General features: G+C 47.4%; 1 protein-coding gene across 1 annotated transcript in view; it reads right to left on the bottom strand.

The window, feature by feature from the left end:
- Window positions 1–389: 389 nt before the first annotated feature.
- Window positions 390–25636, bottom strand: part of KCNB1 (potassium voltage-gated channel subfamily B member 1) — a 115697-nt gene continuing 90450 nt past the window's right edge. Inside the window, exon 3 of the mRNA XM_033186694.1 lies at window positions 390–6974. Coding sequence (XP_033042585.1) covers window positions 4965–6974 — 2010 coding nt within the window. The 3' untranslated portion in view covers window positions 390–4964. The remainder of the gene's footprint in view (window positions 6975–25636) is intronic.

Below are 25636 nucleotides of genomic sequence, written 5' to 3' on the forward strand. Positions count from 1 at the left end.
AGATTTTTGGTTCCCCAGAGAGGATGAGAAAACTCAGTCCCTTCAGATCCCTAAAGGGGTGTGGGATATAAGCGAAACCAGCCCACATCCCATCCTGATTTTGAGGGCCATCTGTTGCTCCGCTTCCCTGGGTCTCATTCCTGCATTCATGCCCTGGATTCTTAAGAACAACGAATAGGAGAAACACACAGAACTGAATGAGGAAAGTCACAGCATTGATAGACTCCAGGCCTAGTGTCAAGAAATGCCTACAGAAGGAAGTCAGACCCCAAAGTCTTTCCCCACCCTCAAGAAATCAGAATCAAAAGGAAGAAAACCCAAACAGCCCAAGGGACGATGGTAGGAACCGCAAAAGACCAGAAAACATCAGCTACGATAATGACCAACAATGAAACTCCTAAGATATTGTTCTGTATTACAAAAGGAGAAATTAGACTCAATTGCCCTATTATAAATTTGCTAAAAATACATATATATATATTTTTTATCTGAACAGAAAAATAGACTACTCTGAGATGCGTGGACATTCTATGACATAGTCGCGCATCAGATACTTCTAGAGCCAGAAAAATGGCAACAGAAAATGCAGAGGTAACTCTTATTTCTGGGTGTAGCCAGGACTGGTTTGGGTTGCCTGGGCTGCGTGACATGAAAGCATTTGGATGCTGTCCTATAAGCAGTGATAGGTGAGGAAACATCAACTCAGGACTGGAAGCTTTCCATTGTCCTGCCGGGGTCTCAGGGGAGCCCCTTCTCCCTCCTTCCCACTCTGCAGCTACAAAAAAAGTCCTTTCCCAAAGAAGCACGTCTGGAGGCTTTTTGCCTTGCTGTCTTTTGATTCAAAGTTACTTGAATTGAGGCTGAAAAAAGCCTGGGGTATTGTTACTTGAGATTAGTTGGTAGAGAAATAACAGGAGAGAGATTAGCAATAGAGACCTGGCTTTAGTGGCCCTTGTCCGTGGTGAATTTTAAATATCCCCTTGTCCATGGAACTAGACACTCCAGCTGGGACTGGAGCAAGACAGAAATATACAATAGTTACAAATATCAACAATACATTACAGTTTTACAGAAGAGAATACTGTTTTGTTTTTCTCCTTAGAAACATGGATCTTATTAGGAGAAAGGGCAGAGACGAGGCTACAGTTACCAAGACACATGGAGAAGCTGGGAGTCAGTTTGAAAAAGTTTGTGTCACCAGCAGTTTTCAGGGGCAAGCTGGGTGGGTTAAAAGAAATGGCCTCCTCAGGATTTTGTCGTTTTTCCTTCTCACTCTTCTTCCTTCTTGATCCCCAGTCCTTTGGAGAAAGGGACTTCACGGGAACAAATGTTCTCTCCTCCTTTTATCTTTCCCCTTGAAGTGTGCTTAAGATAGAATTCCTAAAGAAGGCACTGAGAAATCTACTGCACCAAAGTCCTGTTGGTTTCTTTTACCCAAAGATAAAAAGGTGAATATACTGTCTCCTCCAAAGCTTCCCCACCTCGCTCACCGCCGATGGCAGACTCTCCCCCGTGTGATTGGGACACATAGCTACCTGGTCCCTAGCCCTTTCTGATAATGGTGGAAGTTGGAACGCAAGTTCAGCTGGGTTCTTGATGAGTTTCAGTGAATTCGCCAAACTGACCAGCATCCATTCGCTGCGTCCAGCCCCTAGTTCGCTTGTTTGGGTTGACTTGTTTCTTTCTGCTCTCATTGGTTCAGGAATGAATGGGAAATGGACCAGCAAGTTAAAGCAGGATTTGCCTTCAGACCATTGCTTTCCTCTTCTCTATCAAGACCTTTCTATCAAGTGAACTTCTCAGTGAAGACTCTTAGGTAGATTCCCCAGTGCGTGTGTATTCACACATGTAGGTACAGGTGGGGTGGATGCATATTAAAATTTGGACATGTTCTTTTTTAGCGGGTGGATGGGCTGGGAAAACTTATAATACTCTATTTCGAATTGAGCAGAGAATAAAAGCTATACTCCCCCAATACATACACACGCAAGTAAAAGAAAAAAAAAACCAAAAACCCAATTGAACCCAAACGGAATACTTTCTAAGGCATAGTATATGCTGAATTTCAATTATTCTGTTTCTATAAGAACTCTATAGGACTCTGGCTATGAAGCCTGCAAAGGTAGGTTCTTAATGATACTTCTGAATTCGTCCTTCAAAAGTGACTCAGTAAAATGCTACTTTGAGGTCGGACAAAATACACAAGGAAGGAAGGGCCAGGTCCTACATGACCACAGAAGGCAGAAAGGGCCTTTGGTTACAAGGAGAGTTGCACCAATTGGTTTTCATTTAAAAAAAAAAAAAAAACAAAGAAATCATTTTCAATCTGTACACTTCTCATCTGCTTCAACCAACAAATGAAATGCCTTGACTGGAAGAAGGGGTGGTAAGTTCCTTCTCAATATATATGGCTATATTGAAACATGTTCACTTTCCTGATATGTAAAATAGACTATATTATCATCATTATTAATTTTTACAGATAGCATCAGCTCTAAAAATATCTGAATTGGAAATCACAACTATTTACTTTTATCAAAAAGCATTTGTTTTTTTCCCTGAATTTTCACATTTGTGCTGATGGTGGACATTAATGGTGATGAAAACAAAGAAGAGACATGTGAGATGGTTGGCGGAGAACTGTCCCACAGTCGTTCCTCAAGAGGCCCCCAGCTCAGACTGCGTGTTCAGCAAAGTGTTCTGGGAATGCTGCTTCCTCTGCCTGGCACAGGACGCCCTCACACTCTCCCTGCCCCTAAGTCCCTTTGTAGTTGCTGCTTGAATACTCTGAAGATACCTAGGAAGAGTGACGTTCTCGTTTTCTTTGTTAATGCAGCAAAGAACAGGGCTGCACCCTCTTGGGGGGATCCACAGTCTCTGGAGATGCTGAGAAGTGTTATGAATTGGGTTTGTATACAGCAGAGAAGACGTATTTTTAAGGGTGGTGGAATGATCCCATCTCATCATACGTGTGGCAGGTGGCTCAACCTTATGCCTTATGTATGAAGGGCAGGCAGAACAGCTCCATGATATTTGTGTACTGAGAGGTGAATCATGCCATTGTACAAACAGGCAGACCAGCAACAGATGATATTGAGACTTAAGACTAGGTGAACCAATACTATATCTTTCTTCCATTGGGAAGACATATGCCTGTTACTGTACTGAGGATAAGCAGAACTACACTATTGTACTTGGGACATCATCCATCAATATTACATTAAGAGAACAACATTGTTCCATTGTACTACAGACAGGCAGACCAATAACATGTCATCTTTACTGACAGGTGAGCCAACACTATAGCATTGTATTCATCAGTGGTTCAACCCGATGCCACTGTACTGAGGAACGGCCAACAACACCATGCTGTTGGACTAAAAGCAGGCAGGACAATGCCAGGTCATCAAACTAGGACAGGAAAACCAACACCAAGAAATACACCAGAACCACTCAGGATGCACACAAATACTTATTGCTTTTGTCTGTACTGGCTGCATCGATGGCTGCAGGAAGGAGAGTTGAGCTTTTAGTACAGACAGTGACACTGAAAAACCAATAGCTGGTTGACAAGAAAGAGAACAAAGTAAAACACCCAATGTCCAACTGTCACTGCGTCCTTTTGAGATGTGCATGTCTCCTGTATACTCGACTTCATGAGAGGCCCCACCCAAGGGGCAAGAACCCCTCCTGACCCATGAGGGTTAAGGGAAGGCTTCAGAGGGGCGGGGAAGGAGCCCACAGACTTTGATATGGCAGACAGTAATACCAGCACAATATTACCCACGGTGGCCAGAAACAGGCAGGTAGCAACAATCCAACTACAGTCCCAACAATTGGCCCATGGGAAATAGTGCTTGTTTTAAAGTGCAAGATGTTGACACTGTCCCTGGCAGAACCTATTTTTGAAAAACATAAAGTGCTTTTTATTTTAACTTTTTTTTAACTTGAAAACCACAGAAAACAAAACAGAATTTCTATTATAGTAGGTACTTTCCTTGCTGCAGCAGGAATTATTCAGTCTGAACTGGGCATTTCAATGCGGGGTATTTTTTTCCTTTCATTTTTGCAAGTAAAAAAAAATCATATTTTTATACTGTTCTTCAGTAATACACAGTCTCTTTGAATAAACTATTTCTTTTGCATATTTGACACTTGCATATCTTTTGAGTCTACACTAGTGATGTAAAGAAAGCGTGTTCCTCCTCCAACCCTAAAGCAATGCTCTGAGTTCATGCTGTTGGCTGGGTTCCCACCTTCTGAACCCTTCCCAGATTGCCAGGGGGCAATTAGAATTGAGTACAAGTGGTGCAACTCACCCTGATGGTATCTCAAAATAAAATCTCAGGTACTACGGAATACTGAAGTCAATGAAGACATTTGAGTAAGGGTTTTGAGCTGGGATCGTGGCTTATGGCGCAGAGACTTCCCCGTGACCAATCATTCCCTGTAGCTGTCTAACAGTGGAATCCATCCAGGAGGTGATGGACAGGTGTTCCTAGGGGTGGCCGGGCAACATTCAATACCAAATTGGTCAACCCACTCTTTCAACACCAGCCGCTTGTTCCAGCATCCTTCTCCAGCTGAAGCCAGGAGGATTGGAAATGTTGCCCTCCAAGGCTGAGATGGAAAGCCATGAGAGAAGAATGGGGAGTATGTGGCCTCAGTCCTGTCTAAAGTGGTGGTAGTGGTGGCTGTGAGTTACACTCATGTCATCTCCCAAAAAGGGCAATAGAGTTGTTACAAGGAGGTACTGTGCCCTATGGCTTGGCCAACTTCATGCTGATGGACCTGTCATGGCTCTCAAGGTCTTAGGGAGCCTTCTCTGGAGTCTCTCTTCTCTCTGAGGGCTTTACAGGGCCTTTCTGTTCCAGAGTTCATGCAGAAAAGCTCTGTGGCAGGTAAGCTGGACAGCTCTCCTCTTTGGTCCTCACCCAAAAGTCTCTCCTCCAAGGTGGGGCAGTTCAGATGCTCTGGTCTCGTGTGCTTCCATGGGCTCCTCCCCCTGGCAACACACGGACGTCAGGGGAGATGTGGTTTTCAAGTTTACACTTTTCCTGACCACTGGGGCCTTTTCCAGTCAATGCTTCTGTGGAGTAAATACAGTTCTGCCTTAAGAACTTAGGGGAGGTGGGTAAAGGGGAGCTTTCAAAGTGGTTTTTCTCCGATCTTGTCCCTGTGCTGAACTTCGGACTGGTGCTCCCAGGGAGGCTTTTAGGGGGGCTGGAGTCCACACTGTAGAGCAGCTGCCCCTCATCATCTGTGTCTGCGTCAATGTACTGGTGGACACCCGCCTCAAAGTTGAACGCTATTGCTGTGTGTTTCTCAGGAGACCGGGGGGGTGTCTTAGCACTTGCTGTGGTGTAGATTGAGGACTCTGGGCTCAGCACAGCCTTGTCCAAAAGTGTGGCACACTCCAGTCCAGCGACAGCAGCTGCAGCACTCCCCCGGTTCCTAAGAGGGTCGTGGTACATCCCTAGAACGGGGAGGAGTGGACTGGGGTCGCCCTCCATGAAGTTGACTTTAAGTCCTCGGAGCTTCAAAGGGTTGTTGTTTTTCATGGAACTCTTGGGGCTCTCAATGAAGAAACTAGAGTGCTGGCTGGCATCAGGGCTGGGGTTGGCCTCCACGAACCTACCACCACTGGCACCCAGAGCTCCCCGCCAGCCTACTTCTGGGGCTGTGCTGCCCCCAGTCTTGCTGGGGAGTGATGTCAAAGGGCTGTGGGAGAATCTGGTGGCCTCAGGGAAGTCTGTGGCACAGCTAATGAAGCTATCAATACTCGACATACTTCGCATGTCGATGACCCCTTCTGTGCGAGTGGGCAGAGGGGCTACGGGGCTAGGGATACTCTCCATTTCAAGTTCTTCCTTTGGTTTGCTCTGTGCTGCTGACTCCTTGGTATTGAGGATGGGTTGGGATTGGGTCTTGGCCATCTTATTGTACATGTCTTCCAACTGCTGAACGTTCAGGTGCTGAGGACTAGAAGATGATCTGGCTTTTTCAGGGGATCCCTGCTCCTTAGTTTCAAAGGACTTACTTGAACTGGTTTCAGACAGTGTTCTCTTTGTCCATTTCCATTTGTTAGGAGACAAGTGGTTATCTTGTACTTTGTCTTTCTTACCCATATTCTCCCCATTTTTCTCAACCACAATGTCCATCATCTCAATGCTCCGGGCAAAAGCATCCTTCATGTTCATGGATACGATGCTGCCATTCCTCTTGGCTCTCTCCAGAGCCTCTCGCCGTTTGATTGCTTTCTCCTGTCTCTTCTGCTCCTTATAGAACTCAGAGAAGTTATTGACGATGATGGGGATGGGAAGAGCAATCACCAGGACTCCTGCAATGCAGCAGAGTCCCCCAACAATTTTCCCCAGGAGAGTCTTGGGGTAGATGTCTCCATACCCAACAGTAGTCATGGTGATGGTGGCCCACCAGAAAGAGGCTGGGATGCTTTTGAACTTGGTGTCGTCCTCATCCTTCTCAGCAAAGAAGACAAGGCTGGAGAAGATCATAATGCCCATGGCGAGGAAGAGGATGAGCAAGCCCAATTCATTGTAGCTCCTCCGCAAAGTGAAGCCCAGGGACTGGAGGCCAGTGGAGTGGCGTGCAAGCTTAAGGATGCGGAGAATTCGCATGATGCGGAAGATCTGGACCACGCGGCGGACATTCTGGAATTGCAGCACGCTCTTGTTGGATTCAGTGAGGAAAATGGTGACATAGTACGGCAGAATGGCCAACAAGTCAATGGCATTGAGTGGGCCCTTGAAGAACTTCCACTTCTTGGGCGAGGAGAGGAACCGCAGCAGGTACTCCATGGTGAACCATGCGATGCACACAGCCTCCACGTGGGCCAGCTGGGGGTTGTCTGTGGACTGGCCAAACTCATCGAGGCTCTGTAGCTCAGGCAGCGTGTTGAGGGACAGGGCAATGGTGGAGAGGACGATGAACATGATGGAAATTATGGCAAGGATCTGTGAGGAGAAGAGAGTGGGATTTAGTTATCAGCCACCTCACAGGATGATCATCATAACACCCTGGATCTACAGGGCACTCCTCAATGTTCAAGAGCATTTTCACATCTCACTAGTCATTTAATGAGCCAAAAAGAGAATTTCTTGTAATCCATTTATTGTCCAGATGTGGAAACCAAGGCCCAGAGAAATGAGATGTTTTAAAGCTATCAGCAAGCCCAGGGTTCAAACATACTTTTTCAGATAGTAACCATTTTATGGGCCCTGAAACACTGCATTCTCTGTTGCAACGACTCGACTCTGTAGCTGTAGCATAAAAGCAGCCTTGGATAATACATAAATGAATGGGCATAGCTGTGTTTCAATACAATTTTATTTACAAAAACAGACAGTAGACCGAATTTGGCCTGTGAACCATGATTTGCTGACTTCTGATCTAGACCAGTGGCTCACACTGGGTGGGGAACTACCTTCACGGAGATGATACTAATGGTAATAGCTATCCTTGATTGAGTGTTCGTTGTGTGCTAGGCACTTTCCATGAAATAGCTCATTTCATTCGTATAATAACCCTGTTCAGTGCTATTAGCTCCATTGAAGAGATGTGGACACTTGGGTTTCCACAGCTAGTAAGTGGAAGGGCCAGCATTTTAACTCAGGTCTGGGTGACCCAAGAACATGAGCTCTTAAGGGTGTGTTAAAAATCGGATGTGGCTGGGTATGGTGCCTCATATCTGTAATCCCAGCACTTTGGGAGGCCTAGGCAGGAGAATCGTTTGAGGCCAGGAGTTCGAGTCTAGCCTGGGCAACATAGTGAGATCCTGTCTCTATAAAAGAACAAAAGGAAAAAAAAAATCAGATGAAAGCTAACCTTTTGCTGGAAAAATGCCTAGACATTCAAGATTTTGCAGGTAATTCCTAGGGAGGCACAGACATTCTGGGCCCATGTTAACTCTTGACTGGAACTATGTGCTTTTGAGGGCTAAAGACCTTGGCTTAGCTACCTTCGAGTGCCCTGGATCAAGAAGAGGGCGTGGCCCAGAGAAAGGGCTCAATGGATATATGTTGAAATTAATGGAATCTAGGCCAGTCTACAGACTGTGCAGAAAAGCAAACAGATGTAATCAATTTCTCTGAGGGTCTTTTTTTTCCCCCCAAAAAATACAAATCCAATCACACTACTCCTTTGCTTAATAAATCTCCAGGGCTCCTCATGAAAAAATGCAACCCCCTAAACCTGTCTATTGGGTCCCCTATACCTGTCTTACTTTTGTAGATTTTTCCCTTTCTCTTCCTCTGACCCTGCTAAGTGGGAAGGGGGGGCCTGGTCACCATGGTTGTATTATTTGATCCTGGCTGCCACTGATCAGAGCACAAAGTTTGGATAAAAAATCCAGGCGGAGCCAATCTGTACACTGGGGCTTAGCCAACCTACCTTTGAGAAATTGGAGCTCAGGAACCCAGGCAGTGAGTGGGTTACAGGAGAGTGAGTCCCTGAATTAAATGTTAAGTAGAATCTAGGCTTGAATCAGCTTCATGATAAGCCCAATCCTCAAGCAACTGTCTCCCAAATGTAGGGGACAGAGATGCCATAAAAAACATTAAAGAAAGCTGAACCTTAGCCTAGGCATTGGTGGCTTACATTTGTAATCCCAACACTTTGGGAGGCTAAGGTGGGGGGATTGCTTGAGCCCAGGAGTTTGAGACCAGCCTGGTCAACACAGTGAGACCCTGTCTCTACAAAAAATAAAACATCTGCTGGATGTGTTGGCACATGTCTATAGTTCCAGCTACTTGGAAGGCTGAGGCAGGAGAATCTCTTGAGCCCAAGGAGGTTGAGGCTGCCGTGAGCCATGACCACACCATTGCACTCCAGCCTGGGTGACAGAGAGAGAAACCCTGTCTCAGAAGAAAACAAAAGAAAAAGACAAAGAAAGCTGAACCTTCAAGAAAAGCCAGAGAATGAAGGGAAGGTGCAGGTGAAGAAGGAGTGGGGACCACAGGAGGGCCATAGCAGGGTGCAGAGGGCAGCAGTTAAGAGCTGAGGCACTGGTGTCAGCCTGTTTGAGGTTCAAGCCTCAGCTCTCTGCCATTTCCTTACATTAAGCAAGTTATTTAACCTCTCTAAGCCCCAGTTTCCTCATCTAGAAAATGGGCTGATAACAGTATCTACCTCAGAGAACTGCTGTGAAGATGAAATGTGTTAGCACAGGCAAAATACTAGGACAGCTTCCAGCAGCACATGGTGAGTGTCTAATAGATGCCAGCTGTCATCACAGGGGAAATCTCAGCCCACATCACCCCATCCACTCAGATCACCCTGCCTTGGGGTGGCCCAGTCTCGGTCTTTGCCTCCTGTCCTTGTTCTGAGACTGTCTGCTGTATCCTGTAAGTCAACCCAATGCTGCATGGGTGAATGTGAGGGGTTTCTGGCCCTGCAATGAATCCCCAGTAAGGACACGTGGTTGTCAAGTCCTTCTCATTTTGACTCTGACCCCTCTCTCTGGCCACTCCTGCCCTGGGTTCTCAAAATTCACACTCCTCTAGTCATACACTATCATCGGTCAATTCTGTATGACTAAGCTTCTCGCTTGCTGTCTGGTGAATTCCAATCCATCTTTTCAAATCCAGCCCATGCGACTCCTTCCCTCTGGAGTTCTCCTTGCTTTCCCCAGGCAGGGTTGACTGCTCCATCCTTGGGTTTCCTCACCATTTTACTACACCTTGGGGATACTTACCACTCATATCCCCTCACAGGTGTGCGCGGTTGTGTGCATGCGTCTGTATGTGTGCGTGTGTGTGAGTGCACGTGACTGAGTGTGCCTATTGCTGCTCAGAATCGGTCAGCACTGGGAGGATGGGGATGGGTTCTGAGGTTTATCTGTGGGCCCCCAGCACCTAACCCAGGGTGAGACACCTAACAGGCGCTCCCCAAGGATTTGTCGGCTGTTGCTCAAGTTCATGAAGCTCCAAGTACAAGGGTCAGGACCAGAATTCAGTTGTTGTTGTTGTTTTAAGAGACAGCGTCTTTCTCTGTTGCCCAAGCTAGAGTGCAATGGTTTGATCATAGATTACTGCAGCCTCAAACTCTCATGCTCAAGCAATTCTCCCACCTCAGCCTCCCAAGTAGCTAGGACTACAGGAGAGTACAAGCAAGCCCAACTAATTTTTAACTTTTTTTGTAATGATGGGGTCTCACTTTGTTGCCCAGACTGGTCTTGAACTCCTGGGCTCAAACTATCCTCCTGCCTTGGCCTCCCAAAGCACTGGGATTACAGGTGTGAGCCACTGCACTGGCCCGGGAAATATTTCTTGGTCATCTACTCTGCGTGAGGCACTAGGCTGGACATTGGGGATGCCACAGGGGGCAAGAAAGTGCTGGTGCCCTGATGGGCCAGCTCTGAAGATGAAAGGGAATGTTCCGAGGTGTGGTGCCTCCCCAGCCTCAGGAGTTCTGTAACTTCTGATTTTTTTTTCTGTAGTTAAGTCTGACACATCCTATGTTTGAAAAAATAGGTTTTGAGTTTCTTGAATTGCACCCATTGAAAAAGAAAGATTCTGTAATATTTTATAAAATGAAATGTTTGAGGCCGGGTGCGGTGGCTCATACCTGTGATCCCAGCACTTTGGGAGGCCGAGACAGGTGGATCACCTGAGGTCAGGAGTTCAAGACCAGCCTGGCCAATGTGGTGAAACCCCATTTCTACTAAAAATACAAAAAATTAGCCAGCCACAGTGGCAGGCGGCTGTAATCCCAGCTACTCGGGAGGCTGAGGCAGGAAAATTGCTTGAACCCGGGAGGTGGGGGTGGCCGTGAGCCAAGATCATGCCATTGCACTTCAGCCTGGGCAACAAGAGCGAAACTCTGGCTCAAAAATAAAATAAATAAAATAAAACGTTTGATATATACAAAAATAGACCTAATTTATATGTAATTTATGAACCATAATCAAACGAACACCTAGAACCCACCACCCAAATGGAGAGACAGAGCAGGCAGCAGTAACACTGACACTTCCTTTGTGTCCTTCCCACCTCCAGAGATAACCTCTGTGTGCAGTTTTTCATCCCTTGGTTTCTCTGTATGATTTTCTTTTTTTTTTTTTTTTGAGACGGAGTCTCGCTCTGTCGCCCGGCCTGGAGTGCAGTGGCCGGATCTCAGCTCACTGCAAGCTCCGCCTCCCGGGTTTACGCCATTCTCCTGCCTCAGCCTCCCAAGTAGCTGGGACTACAGGTGCCAGCCACCTCGCCCGGCTAGCTTTTTTGTATTTTTTAGTAGAGACGGTGTTTCACCATGTTAGCCAGGATGGTCTCAAACTCCTGACCTCGTGATTCGCCCGTCTCGGCCTCCCAAAGTGCTGGGATTACAGGCTTGAGCCACCGCGCCCGGCCTCTCTGTATGATTTTCAATAAGAATGTATGGGTCCCTAAATTGACATTTTGTTGTGCTATTTTTTTTTTTTTTTTAAGAGATAGAGTCTTGCTCTGTGGCCCAGGCTGGAGTGCAGTGGTGCAATTACAGCTCGAATGCCTAGGCTCAAACGATCCTCCCGCCTTAGCCTCCCAGGAAACTTGTACTACAGGCACATGCTACCATGCCTGGCTATACTGTGTAGAGATGGGGTCTTACGATGTTGCCCAGGCTGGTCTTGAACTCCTGGCCTCAAGCAATCCTCCCACCAGGGCCCACAAAGTGCTAGGATTACAAGTGTGAGCCACCCGCTCCTGGACTTCCCTCAGTTTTGACCCTATACTGTATGTATTTTGCTACTTGTATCACTCTTTCCTTAATGGTAAAAACAAAAAATCAAAAAAGCCCACTCACCTTCTTTGTTTCATTTTAGCTTTATTCTAAGAAATAATATGCAAAATTGCTGATTTTTCATGCCAGGGCTATATGTATTAAATATTCACCAAAATAAATATGTGATTGTTGGAATAACATCTTGGCAGCACACTTTTTAGCGCTCCTGTATTGAGGTGAGGAGTGTGGGTCCTGGAGTTGAAATTCTGGCTCTAGTGGGATGACCTTGGGCATCCAAATGTTCACTGCCTCAGTTTCCTTATTTGTAAAATGAGGACATACTAGTGGTTTTTAAGGGGATGATTTTTACTCCTAGGTGACACTTGGCAATTTTGGCAGAAATTTTTGGTCGTTACAACTGGTGGGAGGGGTGCTCCTGACATCTTGGGGGTGGAGGTCTGGGATGTCACTAAATGCCCTACAATGCACAGGACAGCCCCCATGGCAAAGAATGACCCAGCCCGAAATGCCGTCAGTACTGAGGTTGAGAAACTCTGGGACATGCCAATAGTCAGCCCCTCACAATTGTGGAGTTGGGGACACGGACTGGGTCAGAGTGGGCAGTCAGTGGGCTTTGGGCTGAGCCCTACAGGAAGCTGCTCTTGTCTGGTGACTTCTGGCAGGAGGGCGCCTGCACAGGGAGGAATGGATTCCCGGGGAATCTGTTCCTTTAAGAGCTGGGAGGTCCTATTTTCCCCCAGAGGCTAGCAGGGGAAGCCTGCTTTGGTTTCAAACCCCCAGACAACTCCAGAGAAGGCCCACATAATTGATGTTCTGCTGACAGATGCATGAATTATGCACCCAGCTATTGTACAGACCTAAGGCAGGCACCCACTTTGTACTGAGACTGCCCTCTCTCTCCCAACCCCTCAGCCCAAGGAGACCTAGGAAAAGAGCAAAGCAGGGGCAGGGGCCCTACTGGACCCCAAGGTGTCGGGGGAGAGGGGAGTGCCTGCTGCCCAGGGTTGGGTTGGGAGGTTCGAAGCACACCTGGCATCTGTCTGTGTGAATGTGCATCACACAGCATGTGCGGTAATGCAGTGTGGGGGGGTCTCCCTTAACCCACTCCTCCTGGCCCCACCTGTGAGACTTTTTTCTTTTCCAGACTCAATGAGACCCTTAGAGTTAGGGCCACACTTCCTGCCTGGGGAACTTCCCAACATGAGTTAAGCCCTCTGTGCCTCAGTTTCCCCATCTGTAAGACGGGGATCATTGCAAGACTGCAGTGAGAATTCAATGAACTCAAAATGCCCTTAGCTAGTGGCACAGTTACTTTAAACTTTAATAGTATTTATTTCTCCACATTTCTTTACATTTATTTATAAGCTGATTTTGGACTTGAGTTTGAGTCCCAGGGCTATTAATCCCCAGCTGTGTGGCTTTGGACAAGTCACTCCCCCTCTCTGAGCCTCTGTTTCCTTTTCTCTAAAATGAAGATGAAGGTAACTGAGCACTTACCACCTAAAAGCCACCTAATATATAATATTATTAAACTATTACTCAGGGCCAGGCATGGTGGCTCACCCCTGTAATCCTAGCACTTTGGGAGGCCGAGGTGGGTGGATCACCTGAGGTCAGGAATTCGAGACCAGCCTGGCCAACATGGTGAAACCCATCTCTACTAACTATACAAAAATTAGCTGGGTGTGGGGGCGCCTTTAATCCCAGCTACTTGGGAGGCTGAGGCAGGAGAATCACTTGAACCCAGGAGGCGGAGGCTGCAGTGAGCCAAGATCGAGCCACTGCACTCCAGCCTGGGTGACAAGCGAGAAACTCCGTCTCAAATAAATAAATTATTATTCAGATAATTTATGGTCAACCCCACCCCTAACCTCTTACTGGTTGCTTTTGGAACCAGGAGTAGGTGTATAGACCCCAGTGACTGCCTAAGGCAGCATGCATCCTCTAAACAGCTTGTGGACCCAGATGGACTGTGTTGATTTGGTTTCTGGGATAAGCCCCAGGAGTGGGGAACTGGCCACCACCTGGGAGTCCTCCCGGCCCCAGCTCAGGCCTGGACAGGCCTCTGCTTTTCTGGGATCTGAGCCCAGTTGGGCTTGGCAGAACTCCAGGAACCCGGGGAGCAGAGGCAGGAGCCAGTACCAGAGACTGGGAGGCTGTCCTCAAATTCCCTGTGAAGAGGTTCTGGATCCTGGAGCCTACCTGTCTGCACCAAATGGGAGAGGGGGCTTTGGTCCTCTGGGGGAAAAGACTGGCAGGTGGGGATCCCCAGGGTGGAATCCAGGAGTGCTGGAGCCAGGCCCTCCTTATCCTAATTGTCGACTCTGGTGGTTGATCACAGAGAGGCCTACGGACTGTTTATCGTGGCCTCTGCACACTTCCCTGCTGTTCCAGGAATGTGGATGAGGCACAGACTGTCCCTGCAGAAAAGGGCTCAAGCTCCCCGCTGGGAAGATGGGGAAACTCAAGCAGAGAACGGAAGATACTTGCCCACAGTCACACAGCCCATTGCGGTCAATACTGTTCAGTAACACTAGAAGATTTGGCAAGCTGGAAGCTGCACCTAGTGTTTAGGGCTTGCAAATTGCTCTTCATAAATATGCAGGTTTATAGCTGCAGTATTCATAATAGTCCCACAGTGGAAACAACCCAAATGTCCATCAACTGATGAGTGGATAAACAAAATGCAGCCATCCATACAATGGAATATTCTTTATCCATAAAAAGGAATGAACTGCTGATATTTGCTACAACACAGATGAACCATGAAAACATTATGATAAGTGAGAGAAGTCAGACACAAAAAGCCACTTATATGATTCCACTTATATGAAATGTCCAGATAAAGCAAATCTATAGAGACAGAAAGTAGGTCAGTGGTTGCCAGGGTGGGGGATAGGGATTAACAGTTAATGAGCATAAAGGATCTCATTGGGATGAAAATGTTCTAAAAACTGATTTAGGGCAAAGGCTGCACAACTTGGTAAAATTTAATAAAAATTATCGAATTGTACGCTGGAAATGGGTGTGCATTGTATGATATGTAAAGTAAAGCCTCAATAAAGTTATATAAAACGTTGCTTTCCGGCCAGGCGCGGTGGCTCAAGCCTGTAATCCCAGCACTTTGGGAGGCCGAGACGGGCGGATCACGAGGTCAGGAGATCGAGACCATCCTGGCTAACATGGTGAAACCCCATCTCTACTAAAAATACAAAAAAAAAAAAAAAAACCTAGCCGGGCGAGGTGGCGGGCGCCTGTAGTCCCAGCTACTCCGGAGGCTGAGGCAGGAGAATGGCGTAAAACCCGGAGGCGGAGCTTGCAGTGAGCTGAGATCCGGCCACTGCACTCCAGCCCGGGCGACAGAGCAAGACTCCGTCTCAAAAAAAAAAAAAAAAAAAAAAAAGTTGCTTTCCATAAAGAGAAGCCCATTGCTTTTCTTTTCTTTCTTTTTGAGACAGAGTCTTGCTCTGTCACCCAGGCTGGAGTGCAGTGTCGCGATCTTGACTCATTGCAACCTCCGCCTCCCGGGTTCAAGCGATTCTTGTGCCTCAGCCTCCTGAGTGACTGGAATTACAGGTCACCATGTCCAGATGATTTTTGCATTTTTAACAGAGATAGGGTTTCACCATGTTAGCCAGGCTGGTCTTGAATGCCTGACCGCAGGTGATCCACCCACCTTGGACTCTCAAAGTGCTGGGATTACAGGCTTGAGCCACTGCACCAGGCCGTTTTTTCTTTTTTCTTTTTCTTTTTTTTTGAGACAGTATCTCACTCTGTTGCCCAGGCTGGAGTGCAGGGCTGTGATCTTGGCTCACTGCAGCCTCAACCTCCCTTTTTGTATTTTTTGTAGAGATGGGGTTTTGCCACGTTGCCCATGCTGGCCCATTGCTTTCCATCCCCACTACACATGGATAGTTCAAAGGAGAGAATAAGAAGCTGAGCAAGCCACAGAGCTGCTGTAAGCCCTGCAGCGACTCCCCATTCTCTCAGTTAAGTTCCAGTTCCTGTGCATTTAGTTGGCATGTGCTTATTGAGCACTTACTAAGTGCTATGCTAGTTGCTGAGGGTGCTGCATGAATAAGAAAGAAAATTTCCTAGCCTCACGGAACTGGTAGGGAGAGGCAGACCAAAAAAACCCAAAAATGTAAACCAGGAAAGAGGCAAGGTGATGTCAGATAGTGTTAGGTGCTGTGAGTTATTGAGAAAAGCAAACCAGGGGGATCGATGGAGAAGCGCTAGGGGTGTCCACAGGAGGCCGAGTGGTCAGGGCAGGCCTCTCTTAGGAGGTGTCTGGTTGCTGAGACTTAAAAATAAGGAGTGTGTGTCATTCAAAGATGTGAACAGTCTAGGCAGAAGGCACAGCACGTATGAAAGCCTTGGGTGGGAATAAGCCTGGTATATCAAGCAACCCAAAGAAACTCAGTGTGGCTGGGGCTGCATGAGTGAGAGTGGGAGAGCGGGGTGAGCCTGATGAGATCTGAGGAAGAGATTTGGGTTTTATATTAAGATCACCTTTCTTCTCTCTCCTGACTATTTCCCCTATTCCCACTGTATTCCACACTGAATCCCGGAGAAACCACTTACAGTTGCCAAACTACACTACCATGGGTGCTTGCAGCTCTGAATCTTTGCTGTTCCCTCTGCCTGGAGTACCCTTCCTCCTACTCCAAACCCACTTCTCCTGGCTGCCTATTCAGGCCTCGGCTTTGGGGCCACTTGCCCCAGCGAGCCCTCCTCTCTGGGCCGCCGGTCTGCATTGGGTATATCAGTTCTTTGAGCTCCCACAGCCCCTGCGCATCTCTGATCACAGCCTTGATGCTGCTGAGCTGAAATTGTTTTCTCCTTTCTGTCCCACACTAAAGTGTCAGCTCCATAAGGGCCTGGACTGGGTCGGTCTTGTCCACTGCCGTGTCCGCAGCTCCTGAAACAGTGCTTGGTACAGACGGGAGCTTCTTATATAGCTGACAAATGAACGAACAAGCGGATAAAGAAAACCGAGGCTCAGAGAATGAAGCGACTTTTCCAGAGTCTCGCAACTTGTAAGCGGTAGTTCCAGACGCACAGACTTGAACTCAGGTCTGTGGGTCTCCCCAAGACATTTTCAAGGACATAGGAGGAGGCGGCTGCTGGCCCATCAAACCTTCGGTCCTTTTATGGTGCTTCCGCTTCCCCCAGCTTTAAGTGGGGATTACAGCTGGGGAGTTTTAATTAGAAGGGTCACTGGTGCAGATCCGATTAAGGGGATTGGGAGCAGTCTGATGGGGTTGCCCGCATCCCCTACAGGCAGTGGCTCCTGGCAGAGGATTGGTGAGACATTGGAGTCAGGAGCCTGCAGGGGGCGCTCGTGGGCTCAAAGGGACAGGAATCCTGTGCTTGTACAACAAAGGATGAAGGCAGAGGGCTTTGCCATGAGAAGAAAACAGTCACAAAGATGGAAAGAGGACGCAGGGCCACTGTGGAGGGCGCCCTAGCCCTTATACCCCAGAGGCTTTGCTGCTGGGAAGTTTATTTTTACTCGGTTGACCGAGTTTCAAAATTGGGAGATTTTACGTAAAAATCCAGATTTTCAGATTCTTTTGGAAAATTAGATGCTGTCTTCACTCAACCTGCATTCCCAGTGGCAACCACTGGCTGGAGCTAAGGAATAGCAACCCCTTGGGACAGGGAACCGGCTGCCCAGTGTGCCACAGGCCCTTCACCTGTTTTGTGATCTGTGTCTGCAGGCAGCTGGGTTTGCAGTCACTGACCCACCTGAGGTGATAATGAAGATAACACCTGCCATAGGGTATGAAGAACCTTCCGGACAAGATCTGCATCGGACTCCGCAAACCAGGAACATGGGGGTCACACGTGCTATACCCTGCCCTATCCTGTTTCCCCATACCCAGGAGTCAGGAGTCAGGAGCCTGCGGGGGGCAGGCTAAGAGCTAAGAAGGATGAGTAGGAAGTAACCAGGCAGAGTGAAGGGAAAAGCATTCCAGGCGGAGGGAACAGTGTGGGAAAGGCCCTATGGCAAGAATATAGTGGTTGTGAAGTCTGATCAATTCCAGTTCACCAACATCTGTGCATCCGTTCCATTCTCTCCACCTGCACAGTCCCCACCCTCCCACATCAGGACTTCTTTCTGGCCTCCCCAAAACCACTCTCTGGCCCACTATTGCAAAGACCACTAGCTGTCACCAATATCTATTCTTCCCCTCTTCCATTGTCATAGAGTTTTAGCTGGACCCAGGGCTAACCAGAATAAAGACTACACCTCCCAGCTTCCCTTGCAGTTAGATGTGGCCATGTGATTAACACTGGCCAATGGAAGGTGAGCAGAAATAATGCAAGCCCTGTCTCCTTTTCCTCCTTCTTGCTGGCTGGGAGGCAGATGTGCTGGGCAGAGCTGGAGCAACTGTCTTGGATCTGAGATGGAAGCGAATCCCAGCGCTAGACTGGCCCTTTACGGAAAAAGTTTGCCAGCTCCTGGTCTGTCTCATAACATCCATCTTGTTTAAGTCACTCACTGTATTTTGGAGTCTCATTGTTACAGCCGTTTAGTCTCTCCCTGCCTAACTCTCCAGCCTTCTCTTGTTCCATGCTCCTCTCTGCCCTCTCCTCTCAGGTACATTAACCAGTAACCTTCCTCTGGTTGTTCATAATCTCCACTATCTTCTTGCCATGGGGCCTTTCCCACACTGTTCCCTCTGCCTGGAATGCTTTTCCCTTCACTCTGCCTGGTTACTTCCTACTCATCCTTCTTAGTTCAAGATCACCTGTTCAAGGAAGCCATCCTTGACCTTCCTAACCAAGTCAAATCCCAATCACAGACTCTCATAGTACTATTATCCTTCTCTTCATAACACTGTTCAAGTTGCAATTTTGCAGTAATGTCCACCTCTGCAGACTGTAAGCAGTGTGAGGGCAGGGGTTATATCTGATTTTTCTCTATCTTGAATCCTTAGAGCACATAGTTGGTGCTCAATACATATCTATGCAACAAAGGATCTCATTTCATCCTGATAACAGTCCTACAGGCTGTGCTGTGCCTCCACCTGTTTTATAATTGGGGAAACTGAGGCTTAGAGGACAAATATCCAGAGGAACACTTAAGAAAATAATAGATGGCCAGGCATGGTGGTGCAGGCCTATAATCCCAGCACTTTGGGAGGCCGAGGTGGGCAGATCACTTGAGGTCAGGAGTTTGAGACCAGCCTGGCCAACAAGGTGAAACCTTGTCTTTACTAAAAATACAAAAATTAGTCAGGTGTGGTGGCACATGCCTGTAATCCCAACTACTCAGGAGGCTGAGGCAGGAGAATCGCTTGAGCCTGGGAGGCAGAATAGTGAGCCGAGATCGTGACACTGCACTCCAGCCTGGGCAACAGAACAAAACTCTGTCAAAAAAAAAAGAAAAAGAAGAAGAAGAAAGAAAAAGAAGAAGAAGAAGAAGAAGAAGAAGAAGAAGAAGAAGAAGAAGAAGAAGAAGAAGAAGAAGAAGAAGAAGAAGAAGAAGAAGAAGAAGAAGAAGAAGAAGAAGAAGAAGAAGAAGAAGAAGAAGAAGAAGAAGAAGAAGAAGAAGAAACTAGTAGAGAGAGAGTTTAAATTGATGTTTACTAGACTTTGATGCCCTTCTTTATTTTAAAAAATATATATACTTGGGACCTTTCTTATCCTAGTATCCTGGGGTCTGGTTTTTAACTTATGCCTTCACTTGAACCGTCTCCCTGAGGTAACTGCACTCTTCTTAACAAGCCCTGGGTTGGGCAACCTCTTCCTAACAGGCCAGCCAGGTTCCCATAAGTCTCTCCAAAGGCAGGAATTCTGGGAGGTGGTGATGTCACCATCTCCTGCCTACCTGAGGACAATGGTCTCTGGTGGAGGAGGAGGAGGGACTCAAAACTGATCCCTGCAGAGGGAAGAGAGGATGAGGAGGCTTGTCTCTGGAGGGGAGAAATGCGGGACAGTGTGCTCCCTGCCTGGGTGATTGCCAATTCCCTATATTTGCTGAGGACATAAGCAGTTGAGGGAGGAACTGTCAGTGTTAACTGTGATGAATGGCATGGGTCCATCCCTGTTGTTGAGAGCAACGTATTGAATGAAAAATGAGGAGTGCAGGAAGTGTTAGGCAAGGACAATGTCCCCAGGTTCTGCCAGCCACAAACCAGTTCCCTTGTCCTCTGAGTCTGGCAGGAGGGGAATTGGGGAGGGTAGTCTCTGAGAGCTTGACCAAGGTGGCTGGGGTTGCTAATAGAAGCTAATTATGTGAGTCTGGAGAGATGCTGGGGTTAGGTGCTACTCTGGCTAATGTCAGAATAATGGCTCTGCGAGTGGTCTTTTTTTGAGAATAGCCAGATTTTCTGGTTAATGTCCAATCTACTTTTTGAAAGAGACATTTGGGTGGCTTAACAATAGATCTTTCTCATCTATTATGAAATTATAGCAGTTTAGTCTCACTAGAGATTCATATTGAGGTGAAATGGACATGTGGGTAGTCTGGAGACTTACTTTTAATTCTGGCTGGGCATCCTTAGGCAAGTGTCATCACATCTCTGATCTTTCTCATGCAGGATCCACTGAGAGTCTAATGGGTCTCCAGTACAGTTCCTTTCTAGGTGGCAAGGATCTAGTGGCTCTACCATCTCAATAGGTGGCCTCCAGTCTTGTCAAGGCAGAGGACGGGACAGTGTGGACAAGTCACACTTGCTCTTAAATGCCTGCACCCAAAAGTGATACACATAATTCCCTCCCTTAACAGTGAGGCCTCTGGTCTCTTACTGTGTCCTCCAGGGAGACACAGTAAGTGCTTTGAAACTTACAAAATGCTTTATAACAGGCTAAGGAGATGGTCCGCAGTATGGGTGTGTGCACAATAGGATACACTGGAGTGCAGAAACAAATGACTGGCATTTCTACCCTTTACTATAAAACAAACAAACACAACAAGAAATCAAGTTTTCCTGATGTGAAGTCCACAAATTCACGTCGGGATCTTTGTTCACTCTGTATGTCAGGCCGACTTGGAGAAAGGAGAAGTGCCCTGGGGGAAGAGGAGTGGTGCTTCAGCTTAGCGGGGTCGGCAAGGAAGCCGGCACATTTTGTTTGATGGCCACAATGCCACGTACGTGTGTCTGGGGTGGATAGACTTCTAGCACTCATGGGTGTCTGGTTCCAGTCTTCTTCCTGGGCATAATGTCTATTTCCTCGAGGCAGTGGGGCGGAGATATCTGGTTCTGCATGGGCTCTGTGTGGATACTGGCAGAGGCATTTAAGAGTGGGTGTGAGTTCTTCACACGCAAACTTTGATGGGTAAAGTCAAGAGATTGTGGATTTGTTCATTATTGTAGCACAATCTATCATCTTCTCACTAATGCATCTGGTCGAGTCAGGTTACAGATTCTATTCTCTGACTTTAAGCTAACTAGTCCTCTCAGACAAGGATGAATGGCTTACAAAGATCCTGGAAAACGGGCATGGTGGCTCACACCTACGATCCCAGCACTTTGGGAGGCTGAGACGGGAGGATCACTTAAGGCCAGGAGTTCGAGACCAGCCTGGGGAACATAGTGAGACCTTCCCTCCCTCCAGTCTTTAAAGAAATAAAAATAAAACATAAAGATCCTGGTAAAGCCACAAGAGTTTGGGGGTAGTATTAGTAATGGCAACACAGGAGAACATCAAGACAGTGGCTGAACTGAAGCTTCCCCCACCCGGTGGTCCGAGCCCTTTGGCAGTGACAGCACGAAGTTAAAAATAATGATGATCTCATCAGATCTGACAAGAGGTTGGCCAGAAAAGGGTTGAAATGATCAGGAAGACTCTTTGTACGTGAATTTTCATCTACTCTCTTTTACAGTGAGCCCTATTTTCATTCATTCATCAAAGAAAGAAGGCAGGATAAATGAAATTTGATAAGGAATGAACGAGCTGGATCCAGGGGGAGGGAGGCACTAGAATGTGTTGGTTAAGAACCGGGACTTACATTTTCATCTGTTTCCTAATTTTCCAGCTGTGAGGCCTTGGATAAGTTTCTCAACCTCCCTGAGCCTCCATTTCTTCATCTGTGCAACGGGGACCACCGGGGTTCCTCCCTCACTGGGTTGTCATATGGGAATTCAATGAGAGAATGCATGTGGTACCTGGCATGCCATAAGGCCTCGATGAATGTCAGATGTTCGTTTGTTTCAAAGCCGTGAGGAGTACTTCGCCTCGATATCAGGAAGACCGATCTAATGGCGGGAGCTGTTACAATGAGCTATTGTTGTTATTCAATGGAGGGAGGCCAAAGAGAAGGGTGGAATCAGCAAGACCTGGGATCAAATCTTGCCCCTGACATTTACTGGCTGTTTGAATTTACACAAGGAACTTCATCTCCCTGAGCTTTAGTTTCCCCATCTATAAAAAGGGACTATTAATACCTACAGGGTCAGATTCTTATAAAGATTTGCCTCATTGATTCATTCATTCATTCGTGTGGGGATGTGCCGGGTAATCTTTTAGGCCCTGGTGATACTGCAGTAAACAATTCAGGCAAAAATCCCAGTTTGCACGGAGCTGAGGGTTTTGTAGAGGGAAGGGGCACACAGTGAACAATAATAAGTCAACAGGATCATTTCAGACTATGATAGTTGCTATGAAAAAAGGAAGCTGCTCAGGGGGAAAGAGAATGACTATGAGACGGTTTACTTTAGCTGGGGTGATCAATGAGGGCCTCCTTGTGGAGGTGACATTTGAGCTGAGACCTGAATGATAAGGAGGAGCTGGCCACATGACCATCAGTGGGAAAAGCATTCCGGGCAGAGGGAACAGCAAGAGCAAAGGCCCCGAGGTAAGAATGTGTTTGGCAAGTGTGGTTGAAGTAGGGTAAGTGGAGGGGAGAGTAAGGAATGTGGTAAGGGGGACAGACCTTAGGATGCCTCTAGTCTACACACAATGAGTGCAGAGCATGCTATTATTATTAGTATCATTAGCAGCAGTCTTCCTCTGACTCCCTTTTTCGTCCCCCACTAAGGATCTGCTTTGGAAAATAACATCTATTCTTGTGGTTCTCCTGGAAGATTCCTTCAGTTATTCAGCTGTTCCACATGAAAACATTCAGGGCAGCAACACTCCAAGTCCTTGGTCTGGTTGTTGAAGGGGAGGTTGACTCATTAGAATGTAAGGAATAATTGCATTAATTGTCCAGGAAAGTGACAAGGAGGTGACTCTGGTCATGCAATTTTGAGCCTTTGGCTTCAACCTTTGGGGGCCTCGCCCTGCTACCTCCCATTCTGTCAATTCTTGAGGCTCAGGGGTGAGATCTCTAGGGGCCTCGGGCCACTTTGAGGACAGCCATGTGTGCAAAAGACAAGTATCCATATTCTACTGTTTCACCGAATCCGGATTTTCAACTGGCTTCTATGACTACTTTGCTTAAAGATCACACCGCCAAGCCTCAGCCTCCGCTGCAGCTAGATGGAGGTTGTGTGCTTGGATCTGGTCAATAAGATGGGAGTGGGAGTGTTGTGTGGGACTTCCAGAATCTCTTTTTTTGTTGTTTTTTGTAATATTATTATTATTATTATTATTTTGAGATGGAGTCTCGCTCTCTCGCCCAAGCTGGAGTGCAGTGGCACAATCTTGGCTCACTACAAACTCTGCCTCCCAGGCTCAAGCGATTCTCTGCCTCAGCCTCTCGAGTAGCTGGGATTACAGGTGCGCACCACCATGCCTGGCTAATTTTCTTGTATTTTAGTAGAGACGGGGTTTCGCCATGAGCCACCGCACCAAACCCCAGAATCTTTTTAAAGCAGGGAAGGCTGCCTCCTCTTTTTAGATCTTCGTCTATCCTGCTGCCAGGGATGATTACATGATTGCTGGAACTCTAGCAGCCACTGAGAGTCATGAGACTGAAAACCGCGCTCTGGGAAAAGCAGAGCAGAATGCTGGAATGAGGCCGGGGCCATGATAACTTTATAGAGCCATGGTACTAGTTCTGGACTATTTTCATGTGGACTGATGAGAGAAATATACTTCTCTCCCTGGCTCTCTTGGTTATAGCAGCCAGGCCTAGATTCTAATGAGCACCACAAAGGTTAGCCCAGTAATTCTCCAGTATATGGAGAACACGGAGTATAACTTACACATGGATTGCCAACCCATCTGATAGTAACACGGGCAAAAAGACACCGGTTGCCCAAAATAACATAGCAATGGACTGGGAACAAGTTGCTATGAAAACAACTCCACTCCATGGAACTTGAGTAGTTCCCTGTGTCCTTAATCAGCTCCACTCCACACCCTTCCTTCCTTCCCTTTCCAGACTCTCAGTAGACTCTCATTTTCCTGTTCTAAGAGATCAACAGAGACCTCGGCACCTTCTTGTTTGCTGTTCCCTGGGCCTGGCCTGGAGAGATGTTTTCCTGTCACCTCCCCTGCCCCTTCACCAATTTGCTTTCTTCCTTCTTTCAGGACTCAGTAGCAATGTCACCAGCTTTTCCTAGACTGAATTAAGTTGAGTCAGCCCTTTAATTGCCCTTCACAGCAGTCTTTGTGAAATCAGGTTTCATCACTCTCCTTCTTAAAGCCCTCTAGTGGTGTCCTGCTGCACTCGAAACAAGGTCCAAACTCTTATGGAGGCTGCAGAGCCCTGCCTGACTTGGCCCATGTTGACCTCTCTGATCTCTTTTCCTCTGTGCTCTCCCACATGGTCACTCCCTTCCAGCCACACTGGCCACCTGTCTGCTCTTCCACATGCCAAGCCCACTCCTGCCTCAGAACCTTTGCACTTGCTGTTTCTCTGTCTTGAACGTCCTCATCCCAGAATGTCTGTGACTGGCTCCTTCTTATCCCTCACATTCTCTCCTTAGAGAGGCTGTCCCTCACTGCCTGATTAAAAATAACCTCTTCCGGCCGGGCGCGGTGGCTCACACCTGTAATCCCAGCACTTTGGGAGGCCGAGGCGGGTGGATCACGAGGCCAGGAGATGGAGACCATCCTGGCAAACACGGTGAAACCCCATCTCTACTAAAAATACAAAAAATCAGCCAGGTGTGGTAGCGGGCACCTGTAGTCCCAGCTACTCGGGAGGCTGAGGCAGGAGAATGGTGTGAACCCAGGAGGCGGAGCTTGCAGTGAGCCGAGATTGCGCCACTGAACTCCAGTCTGGGAGACACAGCGAGACTCCATCTCAAAAAAGACAAAAAACAAAAAACAAAGAAAAAAACCTCTTCCTCAGTCACTCACTCTTTTACCTGTTGCTGCACTCTTTTATCTGCACTGTTTTACCTCCCTGGTGATTTGTCACAATCTGCAGTCACTTTTTTTTTTTTTTTTAGACAGGGTCTCAAAAGGGTACAGTGGTGTGATCATGGTTCACTGCATCCTTGACCTCTCAGGGTCCAGCAATCCTCCCACCTCAGCCTCCCAAGTAGCTGGGACCACAGATGTGCGCCACAATGCCTAGCTATTTTCCTTTTTCTTTTTGTAGAGATGAGGTCTCACTATGTTACCCAGGCTGGCCTCAAACTCTTGGGCTCAAGGAATCCTTCCATCTCAGCCTCCCAAAGGGATGGGATTATAGGTGTGAGCCACCATGCCCGACCAAGTCATTTTGTTTATTTGTTTGTTTACTCATTTATTTTCTGCTTCTCCACCAACCGAGGTTAGCACATTGAGGGCAGGGACTGTGTCTATTTCACAAGGCTGGATCCCCACTGCCCAGCACAGAGCCAGAGATGGGGTGCAACAAATACTGGTGCACTAAATGACTGCCTGAATGAATGAATAGGCGAATGGTTTGTGGGTTGGTCAGTTGGATGGAGGGATGGATGGATGGATGAATGGGTTTAGGAGCCATGACCCCAACTGGACCACCCAAATGTGATATGTTTACTGAGCACCCCTCTTGTGCAAGGCATTATTGGAAAATGCAAGC

The sequence above is a fragment of the Trachypithecus francoisi genome, unplaced genomic scaffold (genome assembly GCF_009764315.1).
Source record: "Trachypithecus francoisi isolate TF-2019V2 unplaced genomic scaffold, Tfra_2.0 Lachesis_group21, whole genome shotgun sequence".
NCBI classification, from domain to species: domain Eukaryota; kingdom Metazoa; phylum Chordata; class Mammalia; order Primates; family Cercopithecidae; genus Trachypithecus; species Trachypithecus francoisi.